The sequence below is a fragment of the Anopheles moucheti genome, chromosome 2 (assembly GCF_943734755.1).
Source record: "Anopheles moucheti chromosome 2, idAnoMoucSN_F20_07, whole genome shotgun sequence".
Taxonomy (NCBI): domain Eukaryota; kingdom Metazoa; phylum Arthropoda; class Insecta; order Diptera; family Culicidae; genus Anopheles; species Anopheles moucheti.
This window is the reverse complement of record NC_069140.1, coordinates 9093326-9107036: the sequence shown is the minus strand read 5'-3', so window position 1 is coordinate 9107036 and position 13711 is coordinate 9093326. Positions and strand designations below refer to the sequence as shown.

The 13711-nt window shown below is 43.3% G+C and overlaps 2 protein-coding genes across 2 annotated transcripts in view; one reads left to right on the top strand and one right to left on the bottom strand.

The window, feature by feature from the left end:
- LOC128298323 (uncharacterized) overlaps nucleotides 1-13711 on the top strand; it is a 171989-nt gene that overhangs the window by 177 nt on the left and 158101 nt on the right. Inside the window, exons 2-7 of the mRNA XM_053034072.1 lie at nucleotides 2736-2880; nucleotides 3023-3179; nucleotides 4093-4458; nucleotides 4846-5182; nucleotides 5265-5401; nucleotides 5636-5695. Coding sequence (XP_052890032.1) covers nucleotides 2780-2880; nucleotides 3023-3179; nucleotides 4093-4458; nucleotides 4846-5182; nucleotides 5265-5401; nucleotides 5636-5695 — 1158 coding nt within the window. The 5' untranslated portion in view covers nucleotides 2736-2779. The remainder of the gene's footprint in view (nucleotides 1-2735; nucleotides 2881-3022; nucleotides 3180-4092; nucleotides 4459-4845; nucleotides 5183-5264; nucleotides 5402-5635; nucleotides 5696-13711) is intronic.
- On the bottom strand, nucleotides 8-2241 carry LOC128298324 (EF-hand domain-containing protein 1-like). The gene is made up of 3 exons (XM_053034073.1): nucleotides 1493-2241; nucleotides 1179-1363; nucleotides 8-1107 (listed from the first exon to the last, which is right to left on the bottom strand). The coding sequence occupies exons 1-3, from the start codon at nucleotides 2239-2241 to the stop codon at nucleotides 8-10; spliced, it is 2034 nt and encodes a 677-aa protein (XP_052890033.1).

Sequence of the window (13711 nt, the reverse complement as noted above, 5' to 3'; positions counted from 1 at the left end):
AGCCCGCCTAACAATCGTCCTGGAACCGAACCGTTTTAGAACCCTTTTTGGTTCCGTGTGTGGGAGAACTTTGTGGAGAACTTGGTTGATCCTCCGGCACGCGGTATGCTTGGATGGCAAGTTCATCCGGTTCGTTTGTGTGGTACGCCTTTCGTAGCTCTTCGTCGGGTATAATAGGATGCGGACAGGGATGTTCCGCTGGTTCGACAGGACGTTGCGTACCATCTCCATGAGGAACGGGTGAACCACGTGCTGGCGGTATTGGCGAGGTAGCTTTGGTGTCACCGATTTCAAAGCCGGTCAGCCGCTTCTGCACTTCATCTTGGTCGTTTGATTCCCCGGGAGTTGTTTGCTCCAGTTTCTGATACTCCTCTTCCGTGGCCTGCCGGAGATCATCTTTCAAATGTCCTTCGCCCAGCAGATAATTGCGCACACTGTCAATCGCCATTGGGGAAAATATTTCCGGATGCGCTTGCATGTACCGGTACACGTACAGATCGGCACTGACTATTTGAAAACGATGTGCAAACACCACTATCGTAGCTCCAATGTAGAGATCCTTTGCCGTGTAATACTCCGGCTCGTCTGGATTGCAGCCGGGAAGCCAAACTTTACGCGGCGATAAGAACCGACCTCCCCGAATGCCAGAATTATCGACAGACGATTCCATGATGGTAATCGTACCGTCCGCAAGCGAAAGACTCAGTACGAACTTGCGTATTTTATCCTCCGGGTGTGCCGTGTCCAGCACGCACCCGTATCGTAGAAATTTGTTTACATTCACCAAGTACGTAATGACGTCCTTTTTCGGGCTTTTGGGAACAAGGCTATGGTACGAGGCAAGCGAATCTTCTGGTGTACCGAGACCGAGGTAGCTCGGTACGTCTAGTCGGGGTATTCGCTTGGGCGAACTGTCCAACCGCACCCGGTCGGGTTGGATGAGTTTGAGCGCTTTTTCGTAGTAGCAACGCGTGAACCCATCGCAGTCGAGCAGAAGAAACTTGCGTCCGTACACGAAGATGGTCGTGCCAACGATCAGATCCTTTGGAGAATAATATTCCGACACTTCGGCATCAGTTTTCTCGAGAAATATTGACGGGTGAGAAACTGCAAGGTAATGGAAAATGGGAGAGTTTTAGTAGATGACTGGATGTACTGACCTACAGCTGTTGAATTACCAGGATTTTCTTTCCAGTCCTTTGGCAGTTTCTGCTTGCGCAGCAGCATCGGGAAGTAGTCCCGTCCTTCTTGGTTCTCCTTTAGCTCTTTTATGGATACTGTGTCATCTTCGAGATAATAGAACAGCTTGTATGTCATCAATTCGCCACCGTCGCGGTCTCGCTCATCCAGCACACAATCGAAGCTACAATGAGAAATTGATACAATGTTGTAAGGTCAGACGTATTCCCCCACCACTGACTGGTGACACGCGACAATAACTTAATCCACTGAATGATAAGATAACACCCTGAAACTTTCTGGGTGTACTTACTGCAGAACCTTCCCCTGATACTCGAGATACTTTCGCAGCTTATCGTCCGGTACTGGGTACATTTTGTGATGCCGGAACGTCTGTCGCTGGCTGATCGAACGCTCGTTCATGGTTGGATCCGGTGGAAGCAGTTCGATCTCGTTCAGCTCAATTCCATTGCTTAGCAAAAATTCCTTCGTGTACGCATCGCAATCGGTAATGTGGAAAACGTACCCATGCATCTCCACATCGATACCGATGTTCAGATCCTTCCAGTTGTAAAACTCTTCGCGATCCGTATTTTTAAGCTTCCTGCCACGACGCACCAGCCGACCCTGAGGATAGCCACAGTTTTCGATCGTCGGTTCCAGCACAGTCATCGTGTCGTCCTCGAGGAAGTAGAGAATGTGCACATAGCGTATGCGGAACGTTTCGGTGGCCGACTCCGGTACCGATTGCCGGAAGAACGCATTGAATTTGAGCGTCTTCTGATCGTACAGCACAAAATGTGGCCGGTACGGTTTGACCGGTAGATGGCGTACTCGACCGTACGTGAGGATCGGATCGTACAGCACCGTATTATTGCCCCCACCATTCGGTTCGGGACAGAATTGGATGGAATCTTCATTCAGCCGTTCTCCGCCGAGGCCACACTCGGGTCGGGCCGGAATTGGATAGCCATTGATGTACTTGAAGCTCTGCGGTACATGATGCTTCTGACGCAGACGGTTGGCAAAATCGTTCCCAGGCAACTTCGGCAATCCCTCCATGATAAGAACGCTCCACGTCGGCGAACGATGTGAATGGAAATTTACTGAAACAAATTACTACACAAAATTGATAACGAATGTAAAAAAAATCAATCGTCTCTCAGTGAAAACCGCGTCGTACTGTGTAGTTCGAACCAGAGTACTCTTTAGCGTTATTCAACAAATAAAACCGAGCGCCGTTTCTATGGCGAGCGGCTGCCATCGTAACGATCAAAGGCACCCGTGCAATTAGACGCAATGCGCATGTTCGGTTCGGCCACACCTGTTGCGTTGTTGTTTAGAATATAATTTGCAAAAGATTTATATTTTTTCTCCCAATGCGTTTGCTCCCGATCCCAATGCTCCCAGGGCGTTTAATTATTTAATTTACTATTGACATATCGAACTATATAAACTTTACGATATTTAAATGAAAGTCGTGATATTTTTGTAGTTATCTAAAGCGTAATTAATTAAAGACAATATATTTTATTTTCATAAAATATTTATAACAGGTTTTGTTTGATCGTCGAGCAGCTAAAAAAATTGACCCAGCAAAATGTTACGCATAATAGCCACGATGTCTACGAGCTGTCGTTTATCCCGAGGGTATTGTGTAAGCCAGCACGGTACTACAGCATCATCAAAACGTCGTATCAGGTAAAATGAAAAGAACAAACATATTGCCCTCTCTCACCAACATCATCCAAAAGAACTAAGTTTCACTCTCTTTTCATATTATCCTTGGCAACGCTTGGACTGGAATAACACAATGCGCTGGAAAAACGAAACCCCAAAATAGCCCGTCCCTGATCGACATCGCACCGGAAGTGCGCGAAACCCTCCGACACACGCCACAGTTGGTAGTGGCATTAGAATCAACCATCATTACCCACGGAATGCCGTATCCGCACAATCTCGACACGGCACTAGAGGTGGAGCAGATCGTACGACAGCAGGTAGGTGACAAGTGTGTACGCGCGACTGTGGCATTGGTGCGGAGGAAAACATAAACTAGTGTGGCATCCTCTGGACCTGCAGCAATTAGCACATATCCCAGGTGGTCCGGAGCGTCCGCTTAACCGCATGCTGTTGTCGTGCGCTAGTGTTATTTTTTTTCTCTCGTTTCGTTAGTAAGATAAGGGCCGAGATGGTATCAGCAGTGCTCGGTAGGTTGTCCATTGCTTTCACACAGGGACCGATCCAGTCGATGCGACTCGTCGACTGTTTAAACGGTGAAGCTCACGTTCGACTGCAATTTCGGTTACTAACTGAGTTTTAACTACTAGCAAAACCGCAAACCGCACTGTCCCCGCTGACCGCATTGCACAAGAGCGTGGTTTGGAGAGCGCAACGGGCAGCAATGCATCGTGTGGTTGGCTAAAGGGAATACGCTAACGGTGCATACAGTGTATAGAGGGAGGATCTTAATCGAGAATACTGACGCCAGAGGACCACCATACAGTGCCAAAGCAGGAATAGAGATTTTGGGCCAGTAAGCGCATATTCTGCTTCCAAAACCACAAGATTCAATTAAAACCAAATTTCACCATCAGCTGCAGAAGTGAACGTACTGGTTTCGTTCGGGTTGCTCTGCCTTCAGCATTATTCCGCCAACCGGAATCAGGCATAAAAAAATGATAAAACACATTCCATGTGTGTGTGTGTGCGTGTACTGGTACCAGGACTAGATTTTCTTCTTTGGAAAAAGGTGTCCCGGTACTGGGATTAACTATGACCGACTTTAACAAGCTACCCTTAACACTCGCTTTGTCAGACGAGGCATGGTTCACTCCCTTGCGAGTTTAATCTCCGACTAGCGCACACTCTGCTACGTGTCCTTATTAAATGTATCCTTCTCCATGTTTGTAGGGTGCAGTTCCCGCCACGATAGCAATTGTTGGAGGTCGCATAAAGGTGGGCCTAGGGGCGGATCAGTTGCGGTTGCTGGCCCGTAACGATAGTGGAGCTCAAACGCTGAAAACGTCCCGCCGGGATATGGCGTACGTAATGGCGACGGGTCGAAACGGTGGTACAACGGTGGCGGGTACACTGCTCGTCGCCGATGCGGTTGGTATACGTATCTTTGCGACCGGTGGCATCGGCGGAGTGCATCGCGAAGGCGAACGGACGATGGACGTTTCGGCGGACCTGATTGAGCTGGGCCGCTGCCCGGTTGCGGTCGTATCGAGCGGCGTTAAGTCAATCCTGGACATACCGCGTACGCTGGAATACCTGGTAAGTCATGGTGTAACGGTAGTATACGCCGGAAGATCCAGGTTAGCGGTGTAAAGAATGATTTATTGTTGCGCGATTTACACGGATGCACCCAGAACCCCGTAGTACCTTTCCCTAAGGACTATTTAACGTCATCTCGTTGGAGCGCGGGATTTATAAATCTCCTGCAGAGCCCATTCGATGAGCAGTCTATTATAGTAATTGATAATTCATGATTTATTACGACCATGGTACTGTGCAGTAACGAAACTGAGATAAGATAATGATGCTGTTAAGTCGATATATAACAAAGTCCGATTTTTCAAACATGTTTTATAGCCTTTCTTGCAAAGTCTCCTTTAAATGCCAAATGTCCAACGCCATCTCTCTGCCATAATCTCATTCCAGGAAACTCAGGGCGTATGCGTTACCACCTACGGCAGTGAGGACTGTGAATTTCCTGCCTTCTATACACGCTCGAGCGGGTCAAAGGCGGCCTACAATCTTACCAGTGCAACCGTAGCTGCCGAGATGCTTCACATGAACCGTGCGCTTGGGCTCGGGTCAGGAATTCTAATTGGCGTGCCGATACCGGAACGCTACGCAATGGATGCCACCGAGATGAATGCGGTAATTGCAGAAGCGCTTCGGGACGCAGAGCGTAAACGAATTTACGGCAAAGAAGTAACACCATTCATACTTTCTGCCGTGTCAGCGTTGACGCGTGGGAAAAGTCTCGATGCAAGTAAGATCTGATGCGGGTTAAAACGCTCCCGTGGCTGGGCCAGATTGTATAAAAATCCGTTCTTGTTTGTCTTCAATTCCAGATATGGCTTTGATAAAAAATAACGCACAAGTTGCCGCAGACATTGCGGTGGAACTTGCGCGCATCGAGAATGGGTCTTCGCGGGAGATGGAGAGTAAAGACGTTGGCTCGTTGCCTGCTGATGGCGCTGGTGCTCCGGTTAGTTGAGCTCTGCATTTATTTTTATACCTTCTTTAAAATAAAACAATTCGTGTGCTTCTTGATGGCTGCGAGTTGAAGGAAGAGGCGTTTACCGTAGCGTTAAGTACGGTGCATTGTTAATGTACGTTTGCGGGAAAGAACTCTCCTGTGGTTGCGGCAGCGAGAAAGAACATTTGAAATATTGTAGAAGGAGTGTGACAAAGATTTATTGTTGTATTTTCTTCATTCAAGCTCGTCATCGGCGGTTCGGTAATTGACATTTGCATCAACGTCTTGGAGGATGACCTGAAGGTATGTCATTTTTATTATTATTTGATCATTAATTCAAGTAAGAGTTCACGGTTAGTTATAAACCGTTGCTAAGTTCCTGGGCTGCGTGTTCCAGTATACTCTAGATTAGTCGTATCCTTACCCTCACCTCATATGTTTTGCAGATATTTCTTGTAAATATTGTAGCTCTTGACAGTTGCTACTATTGGGCCTTCTTCCATGTTGTTAACTTTTTCGGATATTTGTTAGCTTCCCTTTTGCACTGTATTTACTTCGAACTTCATAGAAGTTGATCCTTTGAGACTCTTTATAAACAGATGGATCATGACCTGTAAAAGGTAACATTTGTATGCGATAGTTCGCAAGTAATTCTCTCCCGAAAGTAGCTAAAGATTGAGCTAAAAAGAAAAGATCAATGCGCGTTTAAATATTTCAATCGTCTTTATTTCAAATTGTTCGTTTCATTTGTTTGTTTATTTTTGTTGTTTCCATGTTCACGCTACTCTCTTGCCGTTTTCCTACCATCCATTTCTTTCTTTTTTTCTGTTTCTCGTTTTGTTACGTTTGTTTTCTGTGCATTATGTTTAGGTTATGTACAACACATCAGTTTCAAGATAACAAATTTAATTAGTTGCTTCTTTGCTATGCATTGCCTATGCTCTGCGCGTTCGCGTTCTCACTGTACGTTTCCCTTCTTCCCGTTCTGACTACATGCCGACACGTTTTGTTTTATACTGTTGCATTTATAACCGGTCTGTTGTATAGCCTCCACTTTCTCCACTACCGGGCCACGCTCGCTTATCGCTATCGGGTTTTGTTTATGCAAGGTTTACAATAATTACAACAGGTTGTTCTGTTTTAGCTGAAGGAATTGGGTTTCCTCCCTTTTTTGTTTTTGTTTGGTTTAGTTTAAATTTATAATATCAGTTTATTATATGTTTATATCTTTGAATGAACGAGCAGTAGTTAGCGGGTTTTTAAATTGTATTTTTTAAAGTTTTTTTTCTTCTCATTTTTGTTTTGGTTCGCTAAAGTCGATGTATTTCGCCTATACATACTCTAATACACACTCTGGTTTACATCGTAACACACCATCATCACCAGTGGATTTATTTAGTACATTGCTAAGATTATTTAATTTTCTCCCCCTCGCACACGCGCTGTTCGTGTGTTTTGTTTTGATTTGGTCGTAAACATTAAACGTTTATTTTAGTAACATGCAAGTTTTGTTTTAGGGGGTTGTGTTTTTCGGCTTTACTTGGGTTGTTTTGTTTTTTGTTTTGCAGAAATTTCACAAGCAATTTTATGTTTCTCGATGGCTACTTTCATCCCACAGTTCCTCCTGTACGTTTCGGTACAAATCGATCGATAACGATAACAGAAGTACAATTCTCTTCTATTGAGAATTTCCATTAAAATTCTCATTGTACAACTCCTATCGATCGTTCGTTCGCCGGGTGCCGGGATTCGGAGAGACGAAAGTAGGAAAATTAATCAATTTACCCAATTACTCAAACGACTCTTCCGGGGGTTTCCCTGTTTATACAGACGCGCATGTTATTTTGTCCGTTGTTTTCGCATCTGGTTGAACTTATCATTCACGTACAATGTAAATTAAATGCTTACACTACACTCCATCCGGCGTGTCCGAATCCGTCGCCAACGAACTCCCGGTTCCTGTGTTTTTTTTTGCACTTTTGTTTCAATCGAAGTGCTGCCTAGTGGAGCGTTAAATTAAATTTTCAATTTACAGAATGTTTATCAGCCGCGCCATTATTGGCCATTCCTATTTGGAACCTGTTCCCTAAAAAAATGCTATGCCATGATGATAACAAAAAAACCATTCAAGCCGGCCACTGCAGTGCCAAAAGCGTGCTAATGAGTCGAGGAATAATGCATTTAATTCGCTGTCCATTTTGATTTCATCTCACGCGCCCTGTGCTATCAAAACCTCGCGGTGTACCTCGCAGGACCTGCTCAGCACAACCTGGGCACATTTTGCGCCATCGTCAGCGGCGGGCGTACTAGCGGCGGGGTACTTGTTTTATAGCATGTTTTATCATGTTGAATATCGCGTTTGCCGTTTTATTAATCGATTTGGCAAAGAGCCTCTACAGATTAGCCGTTTGTTATGCATCCATGTAATTAAACGATTATGTGATTACCATGGTTGAGGAGGAAGAGGCAACGTAAAAAGAAGGATATCATTTTTCATCAGCGATCGACATCAGTATCTCCCGCAGGATATTTACTTTTTTCCTATCTCCCTCTCTCTCTCTCTCTCCTATCTCTTTCTCTCTGTTCATACTTCTAACAATCCCGATCGTGGATCTGCAAGCAATCAGCAGGGAAGAGTGTGGGTGGTTTTTTTTGTTATATGAATAGATATTTGTCTCTGTCATAAATTCCACGACGTTATCTCTTATATTCGTTAGGACACTTTTGATTATATGTTGCATTTTGTCTGCCCACTGTGTTGTGCCCTGCGCCTTCTGCATATCCGTTGGGTTCGTGTGTTTAATAGAGCGAGCAGAAGATTTCTTTCCCGCTAAAGTTATTACAAACGTCTCCCATTCATGTTTTTTTTCTTGATTCACTCCCTGGTACACATACACGCACACACACGCACACACACATATACACTCTACTATAGGCAAATCGTGTAATATACAGAGAAACGAGTTAACAGTTCATTATAGACTCTTGAGTATTGAGTAATCTATCATCCAAGGAATTTTGTTGAAATCACTTAACACCGTTGCGCTTATTATTAGTTTTTTTTTCGCGCATATTCCCCCATTTACATACTAGTTTATTCTCAATGGTTAGCTTAATTCATCGTCTGTTTAGTGTATGTCCTTCTCGCAGCACAAAATGAAGTACTTCCTTTCCTAAATGTATCATCCCTTTTATCCCCCAATGGCCTATAGTTAGTGCCTATCTGCCTAATTTACCTCACAATCGGAATATCTTAATAATCGAGTCAACAAATTATTAAAGCCGCTATCTAAATATCATAATAAACGCGCGCGCGTGTGTGTGTGGCATATATGTGTGAGGGAAGGAGTGGCATGATGCTCGCAGCAGTAGAAGAAGTTACGTTAGCAGCCATTATTGGGGACTCATGTCCACCCGTTCCACGATCGATAGCACAATTCCCGATCGCCGTCTTAATTCTACACCAAGTGAGTGTCTGTGTGTTTGAATCGGGTGGTTTTCCTCTTTGAAACAGCCTAATTGTTCGCCGTTGTTTGCCATTAGTGCACTTCCACCTTAGTGTATCATGTTGACCAACTGTTCCTTGCTTACTTTCTCGTACCGCTACCGTGCGTCTTAGGATTTATTTGTTAATGTCTGAATGGTTCCTTAGCGCTATTATTTGTGCTTAGCAGCACATATTTACAGGCTAACCTTCGCTAGACTAATATTTACAAACGTCACACGACGACGACGACCAGTGCGCACCGGAAAGGGGGGGGGAGCCGGGTTCGCTTATGGAAGCCTTTTAGGTTATACACCACCGTGTATTGTGTTCTCGGGGCCTCTTACAACTCTAATATCATGGTGCCATTGTTTCACGTTGTAATGGTACAGAGGGATGCCTCCCTAACTCAAAGCATTAACAATGGGTAGAGATTGAGTTAAAGAAAACTTGTACGGCATAACTGAGCCTGGGTGTGTAGGGTGTGCAAAAGGATAGCAAGAAGACTGTGTTGTAGTAACCTGAAATAGGTGCAAAAAGCGATGTGTTTCGTTAGTGAATTTTTCGTTTCCATTTTTTGGGGGACTTCGAGAACAGAAATGTTATGTAAACGTATAGATTTTCGCTTGAGTTTGTACACATTCAACACTCTTACCAGCATACACTCTGGTGGCTCTGGTGGCACTGAGAATTACTGTGGTACTACATCTCCTTTCCTAAGGGTTGGCTCAAACCGCACCGGAAGGTCTTCTTCTAGGCTTGCAACAACTAGCAAAGGTCGGGGGACAAAAAAGCACGTTTGTTACTCGGGGGTTTTCACTTCCTTTCCAGCCATATACATGCAATAATTTACACATCTCCTCAAGGACTCACATCCATACGCCCTTTCTTCATTCCAGACTCAATACGCCCGGTGTACGCACGCCTCAATGGATGCCGGGATTTGTTTTGTTTAGGTTTTTTTATGGATATTTTTTTTTATCAAAAATACATCTTCCCCGTGCCCGGTTTCCGCACACGCTTCCTCACTCGCCTTCCTCATTAAGGAGCAACACGAGCGACGACAAACCCCTAGCAGAAAATACATCATAAGGCACACATTGTCAATATTTCTTAAGTGTTGAATCTTCGGTTCGGTGTTTCGGTGTATTACTCATTTAGATGCATTCTGATTCTGTTACTTTAGAGCGATTCAAATACAAATTTTTGGTTCATGTGTTCAGGTTTTCGATGTGGAACGCGATGAAGAAGCTTGAGGAACTGACTAAAGGGGTAGTTTTCTGTTCTTGTTGGTCGAGTGCACCACCAATACCACCATGGGGATGGGGTTCTTTTTATCGCACTGCTGGGTAGCTGGGTGACACCTTATTGGTACGGTTATGTATATGGAGCGGGAGGAAAAAACTGTTTCCCTCACGGCAACAGCGACTAAATTCGTAAATTGTCAGGTTTGCAAATAGTAAATGGGTCCCATATTTTGACACACTTTACAGGCAAAATGGAATCCGCTCGCAAGGGGATGTAAGGGAATGGGAGGGAAAACGGTTTTCTTTATGGTTATTTTACAAGGTTTCTCTCGCTTTCTCTCTCTTACACCGTAAAAAAATGTGCTAACTGATATCGGACTGAAGGGTGAAAGCTTTTTACCGGCCGGGAAAGGTGCGAAAAGCATTGCCATTGCGCGCTGTTGAAATTGGGATTTGATGGGGGTGGGATGTTGTTTTCATCGGTAATGCTATCGGGATGCTTATTTTTTAGGGTTGTTTGCATTCCGCTTAAGATGTAGGTTGCTACCATTTATAGCTAAAAAACCTGCCCAACCTTATCTTCAGTGAGCTTGCTGCTGCTCCTGCTGCTGCTGCTGCCTTCTCTTCCGTTTTCTTTCGCTTATGTTTAAATGTATATAAATATGCTTTTTTAACCGATCCCAAACCCTACCCCCAAACACTCGGCACGCTCTACTATCGCGTGCCGCATCGCTACAATGTGTGAGTTGTGTTTTTATTGTATTTGGTTTTGTTACTCTGTTGATCGATTTTCGTTTTGTTTTGTTTGAATCGTTTCAAAATTATGTACAATTGTTTAAAGCAATCTTCCAAAGCAATTTTATGTTTGTCTTTTTTCATGTTTGCTTCAATATGGTATTGAAGCAAACCGCGTCAAGATTACACGGTGTGAGTTGTTTAAATGTTACTGCTCCCCCTGCAATTCAGGAAGTTGGTTTGGTTTGGAGTTTGAATATTTGTGGGTATTATATCTTCAAGAACACGAAAGGAGTTCTTTATATGTTAAAGCAAAACTCTTTCTGAATGATTATAACTTAGCGAACTTCCTGTTCATGGTAGAAGATCAATAACAAATCCACAACTTCACACCGTCAACGTGACAACTCTCTTCCCTCGCTCAGTTCACATATGGTTCGCTATATTGGATAAGTTCTTAGTATTATAACACTATCCTCTCCACTCTATGCCTATTGTACGCTAGTTTGCTACGAAAGGAAGCAACTTTATACAGTAGATTTTACGAACAGCTAATGCTAATGATACTAATGCCATGATATTTAGCTTAGCTCATGTAATCCGTACTGTTTGTTACAACGGTAATTCGAACGGTATTCCTAGCGGTTATCTAAAGTTTCAGCTTGAAAAGATACCGTCCAGGTATTAGAAATCTGTTTTGTTAGGTCTGTGTTTCACGCGTTTAGATGGCATGAGTTTCGCTTCCATCGTACACTCGCTTTACTTTTTGCAATTACTGACAAGAAAAGAGAAATGGACTCTTCTATAGCTGGGTTCCTATGCCGAGATGGTTTAGAGGTGTGTAAAGTTAGCGTAACGACGGAGATGATTAAAAATTTAATTCAACCGAAAATGAAATCAGGTTTGAAGCTGAAATACAAGATCACAGTTTTCGGAAAAGCTTTCTTTAAGAAAGAGATGAGGACAGAAAGGATGAACGACCACAGAATATTCGCCGTGAACCATGTGAATTCTGCAAATCAGCAAAAATATGCTGACGTTTATAAATTTTATCGAAACAAAAAAAGAAAGGCCACACGGAAGATACCGTGAATATGAGGAGATGAAGAAATGTAATATCTATTCTGTTTGAATTTTAATGTTGCCGACTAAAGCCCTCGCACTTCGTATATGGTGTAGAGAGTTTAAAAAAGCAAATTAAATTTATGTCTGTCCGTTCGATACGAGCTGATGATGCTGTGCAGCATAAGCTTTAAGCTGATGTAAAAGCTGATAAACCATAGTAGAAATGGAACTTGTACAAGAATCCATTAGTAAGACTTTATCGTGAGAGGAATTAAATGAAAACCGACCACAAAAGAGAAATTCTAATGAGAGTTAATTATGCTGCGAAGAAAATCTCATCGAATGAGACTTTTATTTGCAAACAAAATTATTCAATTTTGATTATTCAATAGAACGCCAGGTTATTGTCCACCTTGCCACTTATTAGCCATTGACTTGTATGGGCAGGTTCGCACCGAAATGAGAGTTTATTGAACCAAACAGATGTGGAATTGATTTGTAATTTAATGTACTAACTAAATGAATGGATTTTGTACGGACTATGGTAATAGGATTGTTGGGGGCATTCTTACCTACGAGAAGTGTTCTATTGATATCTACGTCGATGAAATTATTCGACATATCTACTTCTTATTTATATAATTAAAGCGTATATTATCACCGTGTTTAATGTGCAATGTATACTGTACACAACGGTCGCTTACATGTCTATCGCTTAACAATTACTGGAACGCTTCGGACCATGTGAAATTCGAGTTCTAACCCTAGACTACAACTTCCAACGCTTTAGGGGAGGAGTGTTATTTGTGTTAACCTACCATCGGTTTGATTCTACCATCGCGGTTAGGCTAGATGCAGATAAGAAATTGTTTCATCGTATATCATATAATTAGGTATACGCCATGGCATGTGCATGTGTTTGCAATGCATGTTCCAGTGTGTGGTGAATTTCGTTAACAGAAAGAATCTCGACCGAGACGAGACGAGCAGGCGGGTAATCGGGCAGAATGGTACAAAGCATGCAAGGTTGGGTAGATAGTAGCAAGTGAGACACCTAATTATATGATAAAGGGCTCAATGAACAATTATCCTTTGCTGCATCTACCACTTCCGTGTTCGTACTGCAGAACACTTCGAAGTCCCCGGGCATTCGTGGTTTACAGTGTACCCTTTTCCAGTGCGGGAAATTCCAGATGGAAATTCTTCTGTTCCAATGCTTTTGTCTCTTTACGTTCCACAGTACCGGGAGGGGGGAAAAAAAGGTAAGCAAAAGAAATTATCCATCCGGCAGATGCTGCTTGGTGGATTTGCTTTAAAACCGTGACTAATGTGTGTTTTTCTCTCTCTCTCTCTCTCTACTATTGTTGTAGCCTGGGTCCATACCACCGTTGTGAATTAGATTATTCCAATTTTGTATTCCGTGCACGAGCAGAAGCAGTGAACACAAGTGGTCACTTTCGCCTGTGGGCCCACATGGCCGGAAGGGAAGATGTCCGATTAAAAACACAGCGGGAAAAAGAAGCTGAAAGTTGCTAATGTTCTCGTTTGGATGGTATTTTTGTGCCGTCTTCTGGAATTATTTTCTCATTTTATTCTGGCATGCTACAAAGCTTCGTGTTTAAGGATCTGAGAAGAGAGTTTGTGATGCCTTTTTTCTGTGTCGTGGGAGCAGAAAACGCATTCAGAATAGAAGAGCTTGCAGGGCATGTTCCCATTTTGCATAAATGATTAACAACTACTTTAATCCTCTTAGTAATGAAACTTTAGAACAAATTTATGTAAAGAATT